Consider the following 14,365-nt stretch of genomic DNA (forward strand, 5'->3'; position numbering starts at 1 on the left):
GCATTGTTTTGTACCAGGTGTCCTTCCTGTTTCCCAGGCAACTTCAGAGAGAGAGAAAAGATCCCGTGTATTGCTATATATACGTATTGAGTCAAATAAAATTCGGGATCAATTCTTTAAAGAAGAAATATGAAATAAATTTAGAAAAATAATAATAAAATATAGAATAAATAATCAAGTGGAATTAAAAGAACCTGAAATTGCAATTTGCCATTATTAAAACCTAATGGCAACTTTGTGTCAGATAGTTGACACAGATTCATTGGGAAACGGGGGGGGGGACACGGACACGGACGCGACAGGGGTATTACTGCTCCTCTGGAGGAACCGCTCCTGTATGAATTCCGTATGTCCGCCACAGGGCAGATGAACAGCAACACAGTTACAAAGAAACACTTCGCGGCTTGTAGGCGGCACAGCGAGCACCAGGCGGCAGGACCTGCCGCAGGGTTGCCGCGGCACTGCCCGAAGCCGGCAAACGCCATCGAGAGGCGGCATCGCCCGCCGGCCCCGCACCCGCCGCACCGGAGGAGCGGCCCCAGCGCTGCGCCAGCCCGAGTGCCTGCAGCTGGTTATGGCCGGCCTGCCCGGCCTCTGAGGGCAGGCAGGCAGGCAGGCAGTCAGTCACGCCCTTCCTTTTCGGTTCGGCACGGCCGGTTCCAGGTACCCTCCGCCCCGCAGCAGGCGCCTGCAGGGCGGCCCGCACCGCCCCCCCTGCCCGCCGGCCGCTGCCGCAGGAGGCCCCGCCCGGCCCGGCGGAGGCGGAGCCGCGCAGGACTCGCAGCCGCCGCCGCTGCCGGAACAGCCGCCGCCCGCGCCGGGGCCATGGAGGAGTTTCACCCCCACAACGACGAGGTAGGGGCCGCCGCCCTCCGACGGGGCGGGGGGCTGTGGGCTGTGCCCGGCGGGGCGCGGGGTCCCCCCCGCCAGCCGGGCCCCGCGCTGCCTCCGCCGCGCCGGAGGGAGCCGGCCGAGAGCCCGGCGGGGCGCGGGCAGCGCTGCCGGGGCGGCTGCCCCTGGCCGGGCCGGGCAGGTGGGAGGTTGCAGCCGTGCCGGTGGGCTGTGGGCGGGGACCTGCCGTTCCCCGGCGCTCGGGGCACCCCCGGGGGGTGCCACAGCTGGCGGCCCGCCGCGGTGCGGGACGGGGTTTCCTGGCGCAGGCTGGGACTCGGCCCTCCCCTCTGCCTGCCCGGGGCTTCGGCTGGCCTGTTCCAGTTCTGGTAGCTAAAAGTTCCTGCAAGGGCAAGTGGGAGCGGTGTTCGGGGGTGCTGCCGCCCGCTGTGGTGCTGCCAGTCTGCGGCCATTTTTCTTGTATCACCCCTGGCAAAAAAACCAACAAGTGCTGGGCCCGGTCTGCGCTGCAGGCTGATGCCTGACAGCCGGAGGAGCCTTTCCCTCCGCCGGGGGCCTTGCTTCGGGTCTCTAGCCATCAGTTTTCGTTAAAAAAGGCCTCGTAGAAACAGTGTTGCCCTTGAGGTTTCTGTCCGTGCCCGAGTGTTTGAAATTGGTGGGTGCGAAGAGGCAGATGGCAGAATGGCACATGCTGTGTTTCCTCTGGAAGCCAAGCTAAGCACCGGCGGGTGGGAACGAGCAGAAACTAGGAGGCATTAAAACTTGCCAGCTTTTTCTGCACTTGAGAATGTTACTGGGGTAAGCTAATGACTATAGAAATCGGTCTTTTTGATACTAAGGTTGCAAAACCTTGTGTTACCATTTGGCAGCAAGATGTAACCCAGGGGTTTACACCGTGACTCCAGTAAAAGCCAAGTTTAAGACTCGGAGGAAAAGATTTGCCATTTAACTTTTTGTCTTGAGGAATATTCTCGTGACAAGCGTAGACAGTGGTGGAACTTAATCTTTACAGAAAGTGTAAATTGAACCTGTTTCCGAGCTCACTGAGGCCCAAGCTTTTTGGACGCACTCAGATGCGACTAGCAAAACAATACTAAATAGCGTATGTGTGGTGCTGGGGAAAAATGTAAGATTTTGGAATTATACTAACGGACTACACAATGCAAATAACCAGACACAGGGCCTGATCGTTACGTGTTACTTAGAGTACAACTGCATGATTTGTTTACTTTTCTACCAGAAATAATAATAATTAATTTTTATTACAGATGATCTTCAATGCCGATGAGGCCCACAACATAGTTAAGGAGGTAGGTTTTAGCTAACAGCTGTATTTCAAAGGAAGTCTTTACCTTACCTTGCACTATAGTGAAAGCAGTTACTTTCATTGACCATCCCAGATAATTTCAAACTTATATGAAACTATTATTTATATCAAATAAAGATGGAGTTTCATTTGGAGCTGCTTTAAGCTTCATCTAATTGCTGTCTTCAACTACCTAAAGAGGAGAAGGTAGGTGAGAGAAGAGAGAGCCAGAATTAGCATTACAGTGGAAAGATGAGGGGCAGTAGTCACAAGTTGCAAGGGAAATTCATTCCAGTTTTATTTTTTTTTTCCCCTTTATCCAGCTAAAGAGTAGTTAATCACTAGAGAGGTCGCAGGGAGAGCTTGTGGAGTCTCCATCCTTAGAGATTTTTAAAACTTGACTGGACAAGGCCTTGAGCAACATGATCAAACTTAGAAGTTAGCCTTGGCTTGAGCAGGACGTTGCACTACGTGAGCTTGTTATTCTAGCAGTGCTTTTGAAAAACAGTTTTTTACACAAAAAGACCGGGCTGAAAGAGAGTAGCCTGATGGTCTAAATTAAATGCCTAGTAACTGGAAAGTGATTAAGGAAGAGCCTGTGGCGTACAGATGCTGTCAGGTTTTGCAGGGAAACACCATTTTGAGAAAGGAATTCCTAGAGCGGCTCTGCAGGTCCTTTCCTACCTGCCCTGTCTGGAAGGGAAAGGGCTGGACTTCTAGAGGTGCTCTAGTACACAACAGCAAGCTCTTAGATGTCAGATAAATGACAATTCAACCCTTTATATAACTGTCCCTGCCTTGAAAGGCCGAATACGGTATGACAGAGTCTCTTTACTTCCACACCAGGCTCTGGGAGTAAAGCCAAGTGTTTCTGCCTCTGACTGAAAGCTTAACCAGAGCCGAGGAGTTCTAGCACTGGGTACATTTCTGGAAGGACCAAAATCCCCGAGGGACCTTGTCCTTCTTCTGTCTTCTATTCTGTTTTGTGAATGTTTGTTTCCATTGAGTCCTTTGTCCAGCTTTATACACTGTGATCAGCCACTAATTGGGCTTTTTAAGATCCCGGCACGAGTCTCTTGCACAGCCTGTTAGTGGGTGGCTAGTGCATGGTATTCATCTTGCTGAATCAGAGGAGAACATAGTTTTATTTTACTTACCTTTTCTAGGTGTGCATTTCTTAACCAAATTTCTCAATTTTAAGAAGTATCCATCAGCACATAATTCTGAATTTCTTAGGAGTAGAGAATGCAGTTTAAGAGTTACAGTTAGAGAGAAGGCTTTCTGTGCAATCATTTTAAGTTTATGCAAGGGTTGGCCAATCTGTAGCTGTGGGAGAACATGCAATTTTCAAGCAGTTCAGATATTTCTTGTGCTGCAAGATAGGACCTTTGAGTACCTCTCACTCTCACGTCTTCCTCATCTTTTAAGCTGGGGTATGCATTTCACTGTTGTCGCTCTAGCTCTGAAGATTTTGGCATATTGCTCACAGGCTCTGAAAGGCTGGCCAGCCCAAGCTGACATTATTGATTTGAGTAGTACCATCTCCATTACAGTAGCTTCTGAAAGCCAAGCTGGAGTAGGCAGTCATTAGGAACACTGGGATGTGTTAGTATCTTCACTGGTAAATAGATCCATTCACTTAACTTGGTACTTAAAGCATATGGCTAAGGTTTTTCCTACAAGAAATGTTCAGTCAGAGCCTCGTTTTTCTCCATGTAATAACATGGTAGATATGTACTAAAAATAAGTTTCCAAGAAGGTTCATTTTACTTCCCATTCAGCAACTGATACCTGATGAGCTCAAGTGATTTAAAGTAATCCAGTTGCCAGATAAAATTCCTCAGATTATGCAAGGCATTTTAAACCTCTACCTTTTGAAGTATGTTCACTGTAATTTTTTTTTCTCTATTTTAGTGCATAGAAAGTGTTTTAGGCAAGGCAGATTATAATCACAACAAAGTCAACCAGTGGACTGCTGCTATAGTAGAACAGTCACTGACGCACCTGGTAAAACTCGGAAAAACATATAAGTACATTGGTAAGTACAAGCAGTCATACTTTTACCGCATACAGTCACAATAAATAATTGCTGAAAGGTTCATTTGAATGCAGTGCTATAGTCAATAGAAAGTTTTAAACTGTAAACAAAGCAGAGCAGATACCTGAACTCTTCTGTTATATAGATTTTTAGTAATACCTGCAGTAAAACCATGGCAGTTTCACTTGGGCTAAGCATGCCAGCAACATTTAGCACAGAAGATGACATGTTACACAGTCTTTCCTGATTGTTAAGCAACCCAAAACTATTATATCAGCTTTTTGATACCAGTTTAGGAAATAGATTCTGTTTATCTTAAATAAAATTTTCAGTACGATTAAGCTTCCTATGAATACAGATATTTGAAAGACTTTAGTCGTAGGCTCAGTCATGTCCCATTGTATTTATATGTGTATCTGTGGAAGGGAAATGGAAACAAGTAGAAGTTTAACCCACTTTGGTCCTTATGTGGAGTGTTGATGTAGTAGCAGGTGTTTGCACTCTGTTCTGTTTTGAAAGTCTTGGGTTCAGATTGTCACTGGTTTTATGACCATCGCAGGTCAGTCTAGAAATGCTGCATGTTAGTAGAGTGTGGTTTCAGAGAGCAGTCAACCAGTACTTTTGGGAAACAACTCTCATCAAGTGCGACTTCTGCTGTACCTGTGAGGACAGCACCTGCAATCCCATTCTGAGGTGCACATGACACAAGCCGTATCTAAGTAGTTTAAAAGATAAAAACCATAATCCTATTAGCAAGCATTTTGTTAAAGCCATTGTCTTTATGCAAGTAAAAATAATCACAAAATGAATCCCAAATTCTTGAGGAAAATACTGGGGGCGAGGGGGTAGTCAAAAAAGGTTTTGGCTTTGCTGAGTGCTGCCTGCCAGCCATTTGAAAACATAATGCAGGCTTGAGTTCAGAAGTACTGAATGATTCACCTCTTCTGCTTTAATAATGAATTCCTTGATTTTATGACTATCTTGCAGTAACCTGTGCGGTGATGCAGAGGAGTGGAGCTGGTCTTCACACAGCAAGCTCGTGCTTCTGGGATACCACAACTGATGGTAAGTTTCCTCAGTCAAATTAAAAATTTGTAGTAAAAGAGATGTAACTTACTGCTCAGTTGTAACAGGTTGAACATTTTCAAGAGTGATTGTAGAAGCAGTAGCTTCCAGGATTAGGTGCTTGTTTATAATCCCAGCAGAAATATTCTGTTAGCAGTCAGTGCCTGCATTAAGAGCGATTGCTTTGTAAATTATGAGAAGCAGGAGTAGAAATGCCTTCATTCTGAAAAAAGAGTGAAAACATTTAATCCTCGTCAGTAACCATAGATCAGTTGAAGAGGCAGTAAAATGTTGCTCGCAGTAAATACAAGTGGTTAGCCCTAAACATATCTGCCTGTCTGCTGTAAGGGGGCAGCTGTACTTTGGAGGAGAACAGAACTTGGTAAAAAATAGAAATAGTTTGACTAACGGTATGTGTTTCAGTTGCTTAACTATCAGCCAAGCTTTGGATGTGTTCTATTGCTTCTACATTAGTTCTAAATGCATTTTTTCCCAGGTTCAGAGTATCGTGGGGAAACAAGATTAAAATAATCTTATGTCTGTCACAGACTCAGAAAGGTCTTTTTAGAAGAGGGCACTAAAATTTAACTTTAAAATAGAGATGGCATTAGAAAGTTAACGAAGGTTGAAAAAAAAATCATAAAGTGAAGTTAGGTAACCAAGTACAGTTTAATCTTCATATTTCTTTGGCTTGTAAGGCATTGATACAATAGAAGAGGAAAAATTACAGAAGGTAAATACACTAGAATGTATTTGATCCAGTCTTTTTTTTTTCTGATTTCTTGTCTGATTATCTTGCCAATTTCAGTATGAGATTTTCAAGGATTTTTACAAGTCCAACTTTTAAAGAGAGATACTGAAATTGTGCTTTCCTGAAAATTGTCTTAAGCATACAAGGCTCATGTTAGGTAATAAACAATGTACAAGTTAATAAAAATGTTTTGAGGAGTGTAGTCTTATCTATAGCCAAGATGACATAATAGTACTTACCTTAAATCACAGCTGAATTATTCATACTAATTTGATGTAATTTACACTGCAATAAAATGAATGTAGTAAAGACACTGGAATTCTATTTTTATTTTGTAATAATCTCTTCCAGGAACCTGCACAGTGAGATGGGAAAACCGAACAATGAACTGCATTGTCAATGTGTTTGCTGTTGCTATTATCCTGTAACTGACTGGAAGATAAACATAAGCGACACCGAAGCCTTTAAAAAAAAAAAATCATCCAAACACATGGCTAAATATTTCAAACCATTATTTGTTTTTGTATGAGGAGCATACAGAAGTTCTCTACAGAGAGCATACAGTTTAAGCCAGTTCTCATAGATTAATTATCTGAAAGCTAGCAAAAAAATTAAAATATATGTATGTATCTAAAGAGAAAGTTTTAGTAATTTAAATGTTCAGAAGTATGTTAATGAGAAGATGCCACAAAGATCAATACAATTTATATCAAAGCTAATATCAAAGATACTTTATTCAAGAGGAACAAAACACATCAAATCAAAGGAAAGGTCAAAGGGCATGCAAGACCTCTCAGGATTATGGTGCATTTGGGAACAAATTATAAACACAATTCAGAGTGGATATACTATAAACAATATTGGTGTTTCATGTTTCATTAAACAAAGCTAACTGTCACATTGAATGTTGGTGCTTGTGAAATTGCATAAGCATCACATTTCGGTCAAGCATGAACATTTACATTGAAATTAAATCCAGTTAAGCTTTTCCCCTGGAGGCAGAGGATTACTTCACTGGGACAAAGGTGAAATATACCTAGTCCTAGCAGAATTCTAATTTATCTTTAGAATGAAGAACATAATATTTGTTATTGATTCAGGGAAACGTGCTGGGGATCAGACATCAGCCCTTAATTCATAGTTTACAAATCTGAAAACATTCTGAAGGTACGTAAATTTGATTTTATTCCACGACCGCAGAATTTGTGACAAGCACTTTATTGATTCCTCATGCAGTAGCCAGGAGCTAGGGCAGTAAGACTGGACCCACATTACTCCCAAGCAGGATTAAAGTGTTTGGAGAGAAGGCACACACATTTCTAGACGCTCTTGCTAGCTTTGAAAGCATTTATCTTAAAGCAACATATCTGTTCTTTATGGGAGTGTTTCCTACATTCTCTAGGTCTAAAAGTGGATCTTAGTCATATGAAATAATACAGTTAAGTTTTAAGCACTAAGAATTCCCCTCCTGTAAAGATTTATGCAAGTTCTTAACTGCTCATCTGATGAGTCTTGAAATATTCCATGTGGAAGAAAAGCGTTTGCACACATGCAAGTATTTGCTGGATTGGGGCCTATGTTTTTGTTGCTTAATGCACAAATTATATGATAAAGAGATGTGTCAATACCAAAAATGCCTAAATGGTTGCTGCCACTAAGTGGCAGCTACATTAAGTTGTTTTCTCAGATGCTGCTTAAGGATAGAATTTTTTCTTTATTATTGCATGTCTTTGGAAGAGACTGGTAACTACCTAACAGCTACCGTAAGGCTGTTGTGGATTTTAACAAATTAATATTAAAGCACTATTACGCAGTTTTGTTTGTTTTGTTTTGTTTTTCCAGATAACTGACTACTGGGGCACGTAGCAAGTGTCCTGTACAAAGAACAAGCTAAAAAGCGTTTCATTGCTTAAATTGTGTATACATATGAGACTACAGAAGGAACGTGTTGTACGTGTAATTCACAATACCATTCAAAATCTCTTGCTTTGCAGACAAATAGAGTTCTGCTTTTACCTAAGTGCAAGTAAAATTAATACTGTAATAATGCATTTGCCTAACAGGCAAGTGTAGTGTGAAGATGTGTGTGTATGTTGTACTGACCTTCAAAGGTATAATAATTTAACATTATTTGGGTTAGGACAGCAATTTCTGAACTAGGTGCCAGCATCCAAGAGTTGAGTTGTGGAACTGACAGGAATGCAGTAGTTTCACTGATGTTTGGGATTGCACAAAGTGAAAAAAATAAGTGGGCTAGCAACTGGAAAAAGGATTGGTACGATTGATACAGCATAAGAAGTGGGTGATTAAAAATGGTGGTGGCTGTTATCCCCCGTTAATGGGCATTCAGGTGCCGTGGTCGGAAGAAATATTCCAAATAGCCATTTGTAATCTCATCTGGTGTTTTTGCTTTACTTGAAAACAAGAAGCACTGAGTGAGACTGTCAGTTTAATGAGGCTTAGTGAAGGTTCTGCTGCAGAAGAAACCCAGAAAATACTGCTTAATTGTAAGACTGCTTCATTTTTCTTTCTACCAAAAAAAAAAAAATAAAGTTTTGCCTTAGTTGTATTTTTGCCTCATGTGTTCTTGATCAACATAAATAGGAACTGAGAACAATATTTCTCTTACTTTCCTTCACTTGTATATGATTGTGAGAACTTGGGAAATTTATTACAGTTGTGCGTGCATTTTAGAGAGAAGACATCGTCAAAGGCTAGTTCCCAGACTTAGTCTAATTTCTCACACCTCTTGTCTGCTCAGACCTCTTCCTCTAACTGCTGGTCTTGATGATGCAAATTAAAGTTTTTGTTGCTCCAGAAAGATTATTATGGAACACTGGGAAAAATATTTTCATTCCACATCATATCCCAGTAAATTTAACTTCTTTCCCATCTTTCCATTCCCCATCCTCTGTGGATACAAACAGCTACTTGTATTCAACATAACTCTCAAAATGAATGCTGAACACCACCTCTTGCTTTTCCAAGTAGTTTCTTTCAAGGACAAAATTATGGATTGCAGAATATAAGAATGCACAACTTTTCAATAGTGTTTTCTATCAATATGATGTCATCTTACTTGTTACAAGCAGGGGCTGAGTTATTGTTAACAACGGGGGTCTTATTAATGGGAGAGAAGAGTTTGCATTAAGGCATAGCCGGTATGTATGGAGCTATATGTTCCTACAGATGGCTTTATGACAAAAGACACCTGTTATTCGTCCCATAGAGGGAGGTGGATAAGAATTTTGTTATCTAAATGGAAAAGCATGAAAGGGAAAGTAAGAGAGCAGATTCATTACTTTCCTTTTCCTTGCCTGCCGGATGTCTGTCAGTAACTGTCACCTTTCTGATGATTGTCTTCCCATTATACTCAACTCGATGAAGGAAATCTGCATATGTTCAGTTTAGATTCATGCAATCTAAAGCACTTCACAGAAGCCACTGAAATCCCAGCTTGTAGCTAGCCTATTTAGAGTTAGACAAGAATGTCAGAGCACTGATACTTTAAATACACCATAGAAGAGAGAACATTAACTACTGGTAGCCTATATGCATTAGTGCAGTAGCTGCCATAGAGAGAAAATAGGGTTTTGTTCTAATACATGCAGCAGATCCTGTAATGAACAGTTCTTACCTGATTATTGGGATGCACCTTGCTGCCTCCTGTGCAATCTGACCAGGTCGTTTTGTTCCCATTTAATTCGGAGAGGGATTTTTTAGCACGGTCACAGTGTCACGTAAGCACAGAGCCGGACCGAACCCCCCCATCAGAATATCCTGAGCCAGGAAGTTCTGCCTTCATGTCTGCAGGACAGTCCCAGCTTGAAGCCAGCACCAGTCTCTCGGGGAGTATCTCAGCTCAGATGTGGTATTCTGTAAATGCGGCAATAAACCCAGTTGCAAAGTGTCTCCAAAGCTATGGAGTCACGTTTACATTGTGTTGCACATGAGCTGCTCTAGCCTGTTGGGTCTATGCCAGGTAAGGGGTCTGTGGATGTTGGCTTGTAGGTGGAATGGTTTCTCTCTTCCCCCCGCAATGGAAAGAAGGCTGCAGCCAAACACCGCGTGCCTGCCGAGGGAGGTTTTTCTACTCTGATGAGTCTAAATCACTATCGAGTAACTGGAGGTTTTAGCTCATATGTTCCATATGTTTTTAAACACAGGAAACATACTGTGACAGCAGGTTTATTTGTTACATAGAAGTTTTCTAAAAAGGAACAGAGTAGTGCTAGAGTGACAGCTACAAACACCCCTGTAACTCCCATCCTACCGAGCTAAAATGACTTGAAAAGGAGAATCAGGGTTACAGAAACACACCTCGCTGGTCATTATGGTTTGTGTCAGGCACTTATGGTTACTCTCTCATGCAAAGATGCTACCAGGGCCACATAGCACAAGTGCATGAAGGAAAAGAGACAGAAAGGCAAGTTTTGTAGTGGCACTACCATTTTAAATAGACGGTTTTACCGTGTAAGTTAATTACGGAGTTTGTAATCTGTGCTTACATAGCTTCACAGTGTAGAGACCACACAGAGTTCAGAATCAAAGCCCTTAAAATCCCCGACGCACAGGACAAGGCAGCGAGATGGACTAGCTGGCTCAGCCGCAAGAAACTCAAACTTCTTTCTAGTCAGCAGGTTCTCCTCATAGGTCTATGCTGGATATAATTAGAATAATTTCTAAACAGCCCCTCCTAAATCAGAAACATCATCATATCTGCAAAACCCCATCATATCTGTATACACCTTAGGAAGAAATTAAACATTCTCTGCTGTTTTTGTAGAGTTTACTGAAGTTTTTGAGGCAGCCTTTATTCAGTGCTTGTTCATGACCACCTGGGTAAAATCAGAGGTTGTGGGAGAGGGGGATGAATGAAATGAAGTCCTTGTTTGAAAAAACAAGGGTGATCTTTCTATATATACCCTGTCACACATACATATATTATACATATATCTATAGGTATGTTCATACCTTCTATTCATCCACTTCCCTCGCAATTTTAAGTCATATGTAGATAATTTTGTTCATTTAGAATTTCATCTCTTATTGCTTATTTCCACTTCAGCAATGACTAGGTATCAAAACAAGGGCTCCAACACAGTTTGTACAAACAAATATCCCGGCCAGAGATAACACAATTTAGCATTTAGATATTAGCCAGCAGAAGTGAGAGGGCTAGGTACCAGCAAGGATATGACTGCCTTTATTGGTACTCACAGCACTCTGCTTGAGGCAGTCACTGCTTTACTTCTTGCTATTGCCTACTGCCTGAGAAGCAATACTATTTGCTTCTCAGGCAATAACTTGTTTTTTGTGTGGGCTTCTACAGTGGCTGTTGAAACTGGTTTGACCAAATCACACAGGAATCTATTGCAGAGTTTCCTGTGGTGGCATTTGTTAGTTTGAAATGTCTTCGAAAATACGTAAGGACCTCACAGATCAGTGCTGTAATAGCTATATAGTGTTCATGCCCGAGTTGAACACTTTAGGAAATTAATCTTAGACAGACTGTGACCACAGTTGTAGCTAGACAGTCTGCTAATTTTGTGAACAAATTGTAGTTGCCTGTTTCATGGCACTCATTATAGGTCCCCTGAATGAGAATTGAAATGATTGTTTGTAGGGAACAACTTTGCAAAAGCTGGCTTTTGTTGTGGTTTAGCCCCAGTCGGCAATTAAGCCCCACACAGCCGCTCGCTCACCCTCCCCCGCCGTGGGATGGGGGAGAGAATCGGAGGAGCAAAAGTAAGAAAACTCGTGGGTTGAGATAAGAACAGTTTAATAATTGTAACAAAATAATAATAATAATAATAATAATAATAATAATAATAATAATAATAGTAGTAGTAGTAACGAGAAGGAAAACAACAAGAGAGTGAGAGAGGAACAAAACCAAGGAGAAAAAAACCCAAATGCTACAACTGCTCACCACCCCGCCGACTGATGCCCAGCCCATCCCCGAGCAGCGATTGCTGCCCCCTGGCCAACTCCCCCAGTTTCTATACTGGGCATGACGCCATATGGTATGGAATAGCCCTTTGGCCAGTTGGGGTCAGCTGTCCCGGCTGTGCCCCCTCCCAGCTTCTTGTGCCCCTGGCAGAGCAGGGGAAGCTGAAAAGTCCTTGACCAGTGTAAGCATTGCTTAGCAACAACTCAAACATCAGTGTGTTATCGACATTATTCTCATACTAAATCCAAAACACAGCACTATACCAGCTACTAGGAAGAAAATTAACTCTATCCCAGCCGAAACCAGGACACTTTGGAAGGGAAGAAACTGAGTAGGATTAATTTAAGGTTTAGATCTGGATCAGCTGAGGCTTAGGGATCAACGCTGATATCTTCCAAGCTCAGCTCTTTGTACCATTGCTCTGACATCTTAAGCAAACTTACGCATTTGCCGCATTTTTTTTGTCCTCAAAATTTTGGCTTTATTTGGGTAGGAGCTGGTAAATACATGCTTTCCGGTTTGGGCTTCATGAATTGCTCCACGTGAAGCAAACACAAACCTCTCTGAACATGCAGTTCTGCTGCCACCGGGGGGGATATAGCAAGTGCCTGTGCTGCCTTTCCCGCTGCCTACCCTTCGGGGTAACTAAGTTGACCTCTGCCCCAGTGGGAGTTATGCTTACTTCCTCCCTATCGATTGGCTTCACCGATCAATTGATAGTACTTAAAGTGATACGAATTTATGGCATCGAGTTCGTATTGTTGCCCAAAACCCGTGCCCATGGGTATTAGTTGGGCCCGCCAAACATCACTTGAGGGTGGTGCTGCCTGGCCTTACTCACCCTCACATGGACTTGTCTAATAACGTGGTCGTTAACACCATCACAGCCCACGAGGTGCCGAGACCGGAGAGAGGAGGAAGTGTCATCTCGAGGGGCCATGCCCACGCCTTCTCCATTGCCATCGACACTGAAGAGAGAGAGCCTGTTCCACTATGCCGGGGAGGGGAAAACCGAACTTGGACTCTCTTCTTCTTCGCGCAGCGCCTATTGGTCGACCATTAATTGTAATGGGTCCGCATGTAATTGTACTATTATGACTTATTAATAAACTGTTTGAGGTGGGAGCCTGACCCCCCCGGGAGGTGCCACTAACGCTGCTGCCGCTGCCATTACGCTGCCAAGGGCGACACAAGCTGTTGATAGGGTGGCAATAGTACATAGGGAAATCTGGGACTCGAGGTCATGACACGTCATGAGCCCTGCCCAAAGACACGATTACTGGTCTTGACCTAGGTGGACGGGCCACCTTAACTTAACCTGGAAAAGGAACATATATAATGTATATGTGTTCCATAAATAGCCAATGTGGGCGGTACAGTCTTGGCAAGTCGGGCTTTAGCTGAGGCTGGACGTGCCCGCCCTGGACCTCGGGTGCTTACTCGAAGCTGCCATCCCATACCGATTTCCCAGTTACTGCAGCTTCACGGCAGTAAATACTGAGCTGGCCGCGTTAGAGCTGGAGCACACGCTGGCCGCCTGCACCTCCGGATCTCAAGGCAGGCACAGCCACCCAGCCGCTGGCATTCAGGATTTTGGGTGCGCTGCACCTGCGAGGCAGCCAGGCAGGCGCGGCCCCTCACGCCTCCGGGCACCGCGGGCCGGGGCCGGGCCGAGGGCCGAAGCCGGCGGCAGGTGGCGCGGCGGGAGGACGCGGCCGAGCTCCCCGCAGCGCCCCGCCCCGCGCGGGCTCCTGGGAAGGGCCGGGCCGTCCCGTTCGCCCGCCGGCCTGTGGAAAGGCGCAGCCGCCGGGGCGGAGGGAGCCGTCCCTGGGCGTCTCCCCCGTGTGTGGAGCCTGTAACGCTCCGGCGGGTGGCGGCGGGGCAGCACGCCCACAGCCGGCGGTAAGCTGGCCGGGGCGCCGCGGGGCCGGGGGTCGGCCCGGCCCGGCCTGGCCTGACGATGCCTCAGGCGGGAGCGCTGGCAGGGCCGGGGGCCGAGCGTCCGAAGCTCCCCGGCTCCCCCGGCCGGCCGGTCCCGGCCCGGGCACCCCCGCCACGGAGGAAGGAGAGCGCGGCCTGGCCGGGCTGGGCTGCGGGTGGGAACGGGTCCGTTGTAGCGGGCGGAGACCGCTCCCGGGCTGAGCGCTGCCCCGCTCACCTGCGCTTCCCAGCGCCCGCTACAAGAGGCCGGTGCTCCCCTGCCTGGGGGCTCGTTGGCAGCTGCTGCCGAGGGGGCTGGCCTGACGGGGGACCCCGCGGCCCGGGCTCAGTGCCACCCCGGGCAGCAAGGAACCGTGAAAAGGAGAGGCGGCGGGAGAGCAGCCAAGCCCAGTCACTGGCATGGGAAACGGCCAAGGTGGAAATGCCCCGACCATGGTCTTAAAAGTAGTAGTAATAACG

The 14,365-nt window shown here is 45.0% G+C and overlaps 1 protein-coding gene across 1 annotated transcript; it reads left to right on the forward strand.

The window, feature by feature from the left end:
* Nucleotides 1–699: 699 nt before the first annotated feature.
* On the forward strand, nt 700–8,561 carry DYNLT3 (dynein light chain Tctex-type 3). Its single transcript, XM_072848284.1, has 5 exons — nt 700–855; nt 2,121–2,162; nt 4,073–4,196; nt 5,184–5,261; nt 6,364–8,561. Exons 1-5 carry the CDS (start codon nt 826–828, stop codon nt 6,438–6,440), a joined length of 351 nt encoding a protein of 116 aa, XP_072704385.1. The 5' UTR covers nt 700–825; the 3' UTR covers nt 6,441–8,561.
* Nucleotides 8,562–14,365: the final 5,804 nt, after the last annotated feature.

The sequence above is a fragment of the Ciconia boyciana genome, chromosome 1, assembly GCF_034638445.1.
Source record: "Ciconia boyciana chromosome 1, ASM3463844v1, whole genome shotgun sequence".
NCBI lineage: Eukaryota > Metazoa > Chordata > Aves > Ciconiiformes > Ciconiidae > Ciconia > Ciconia boyciana.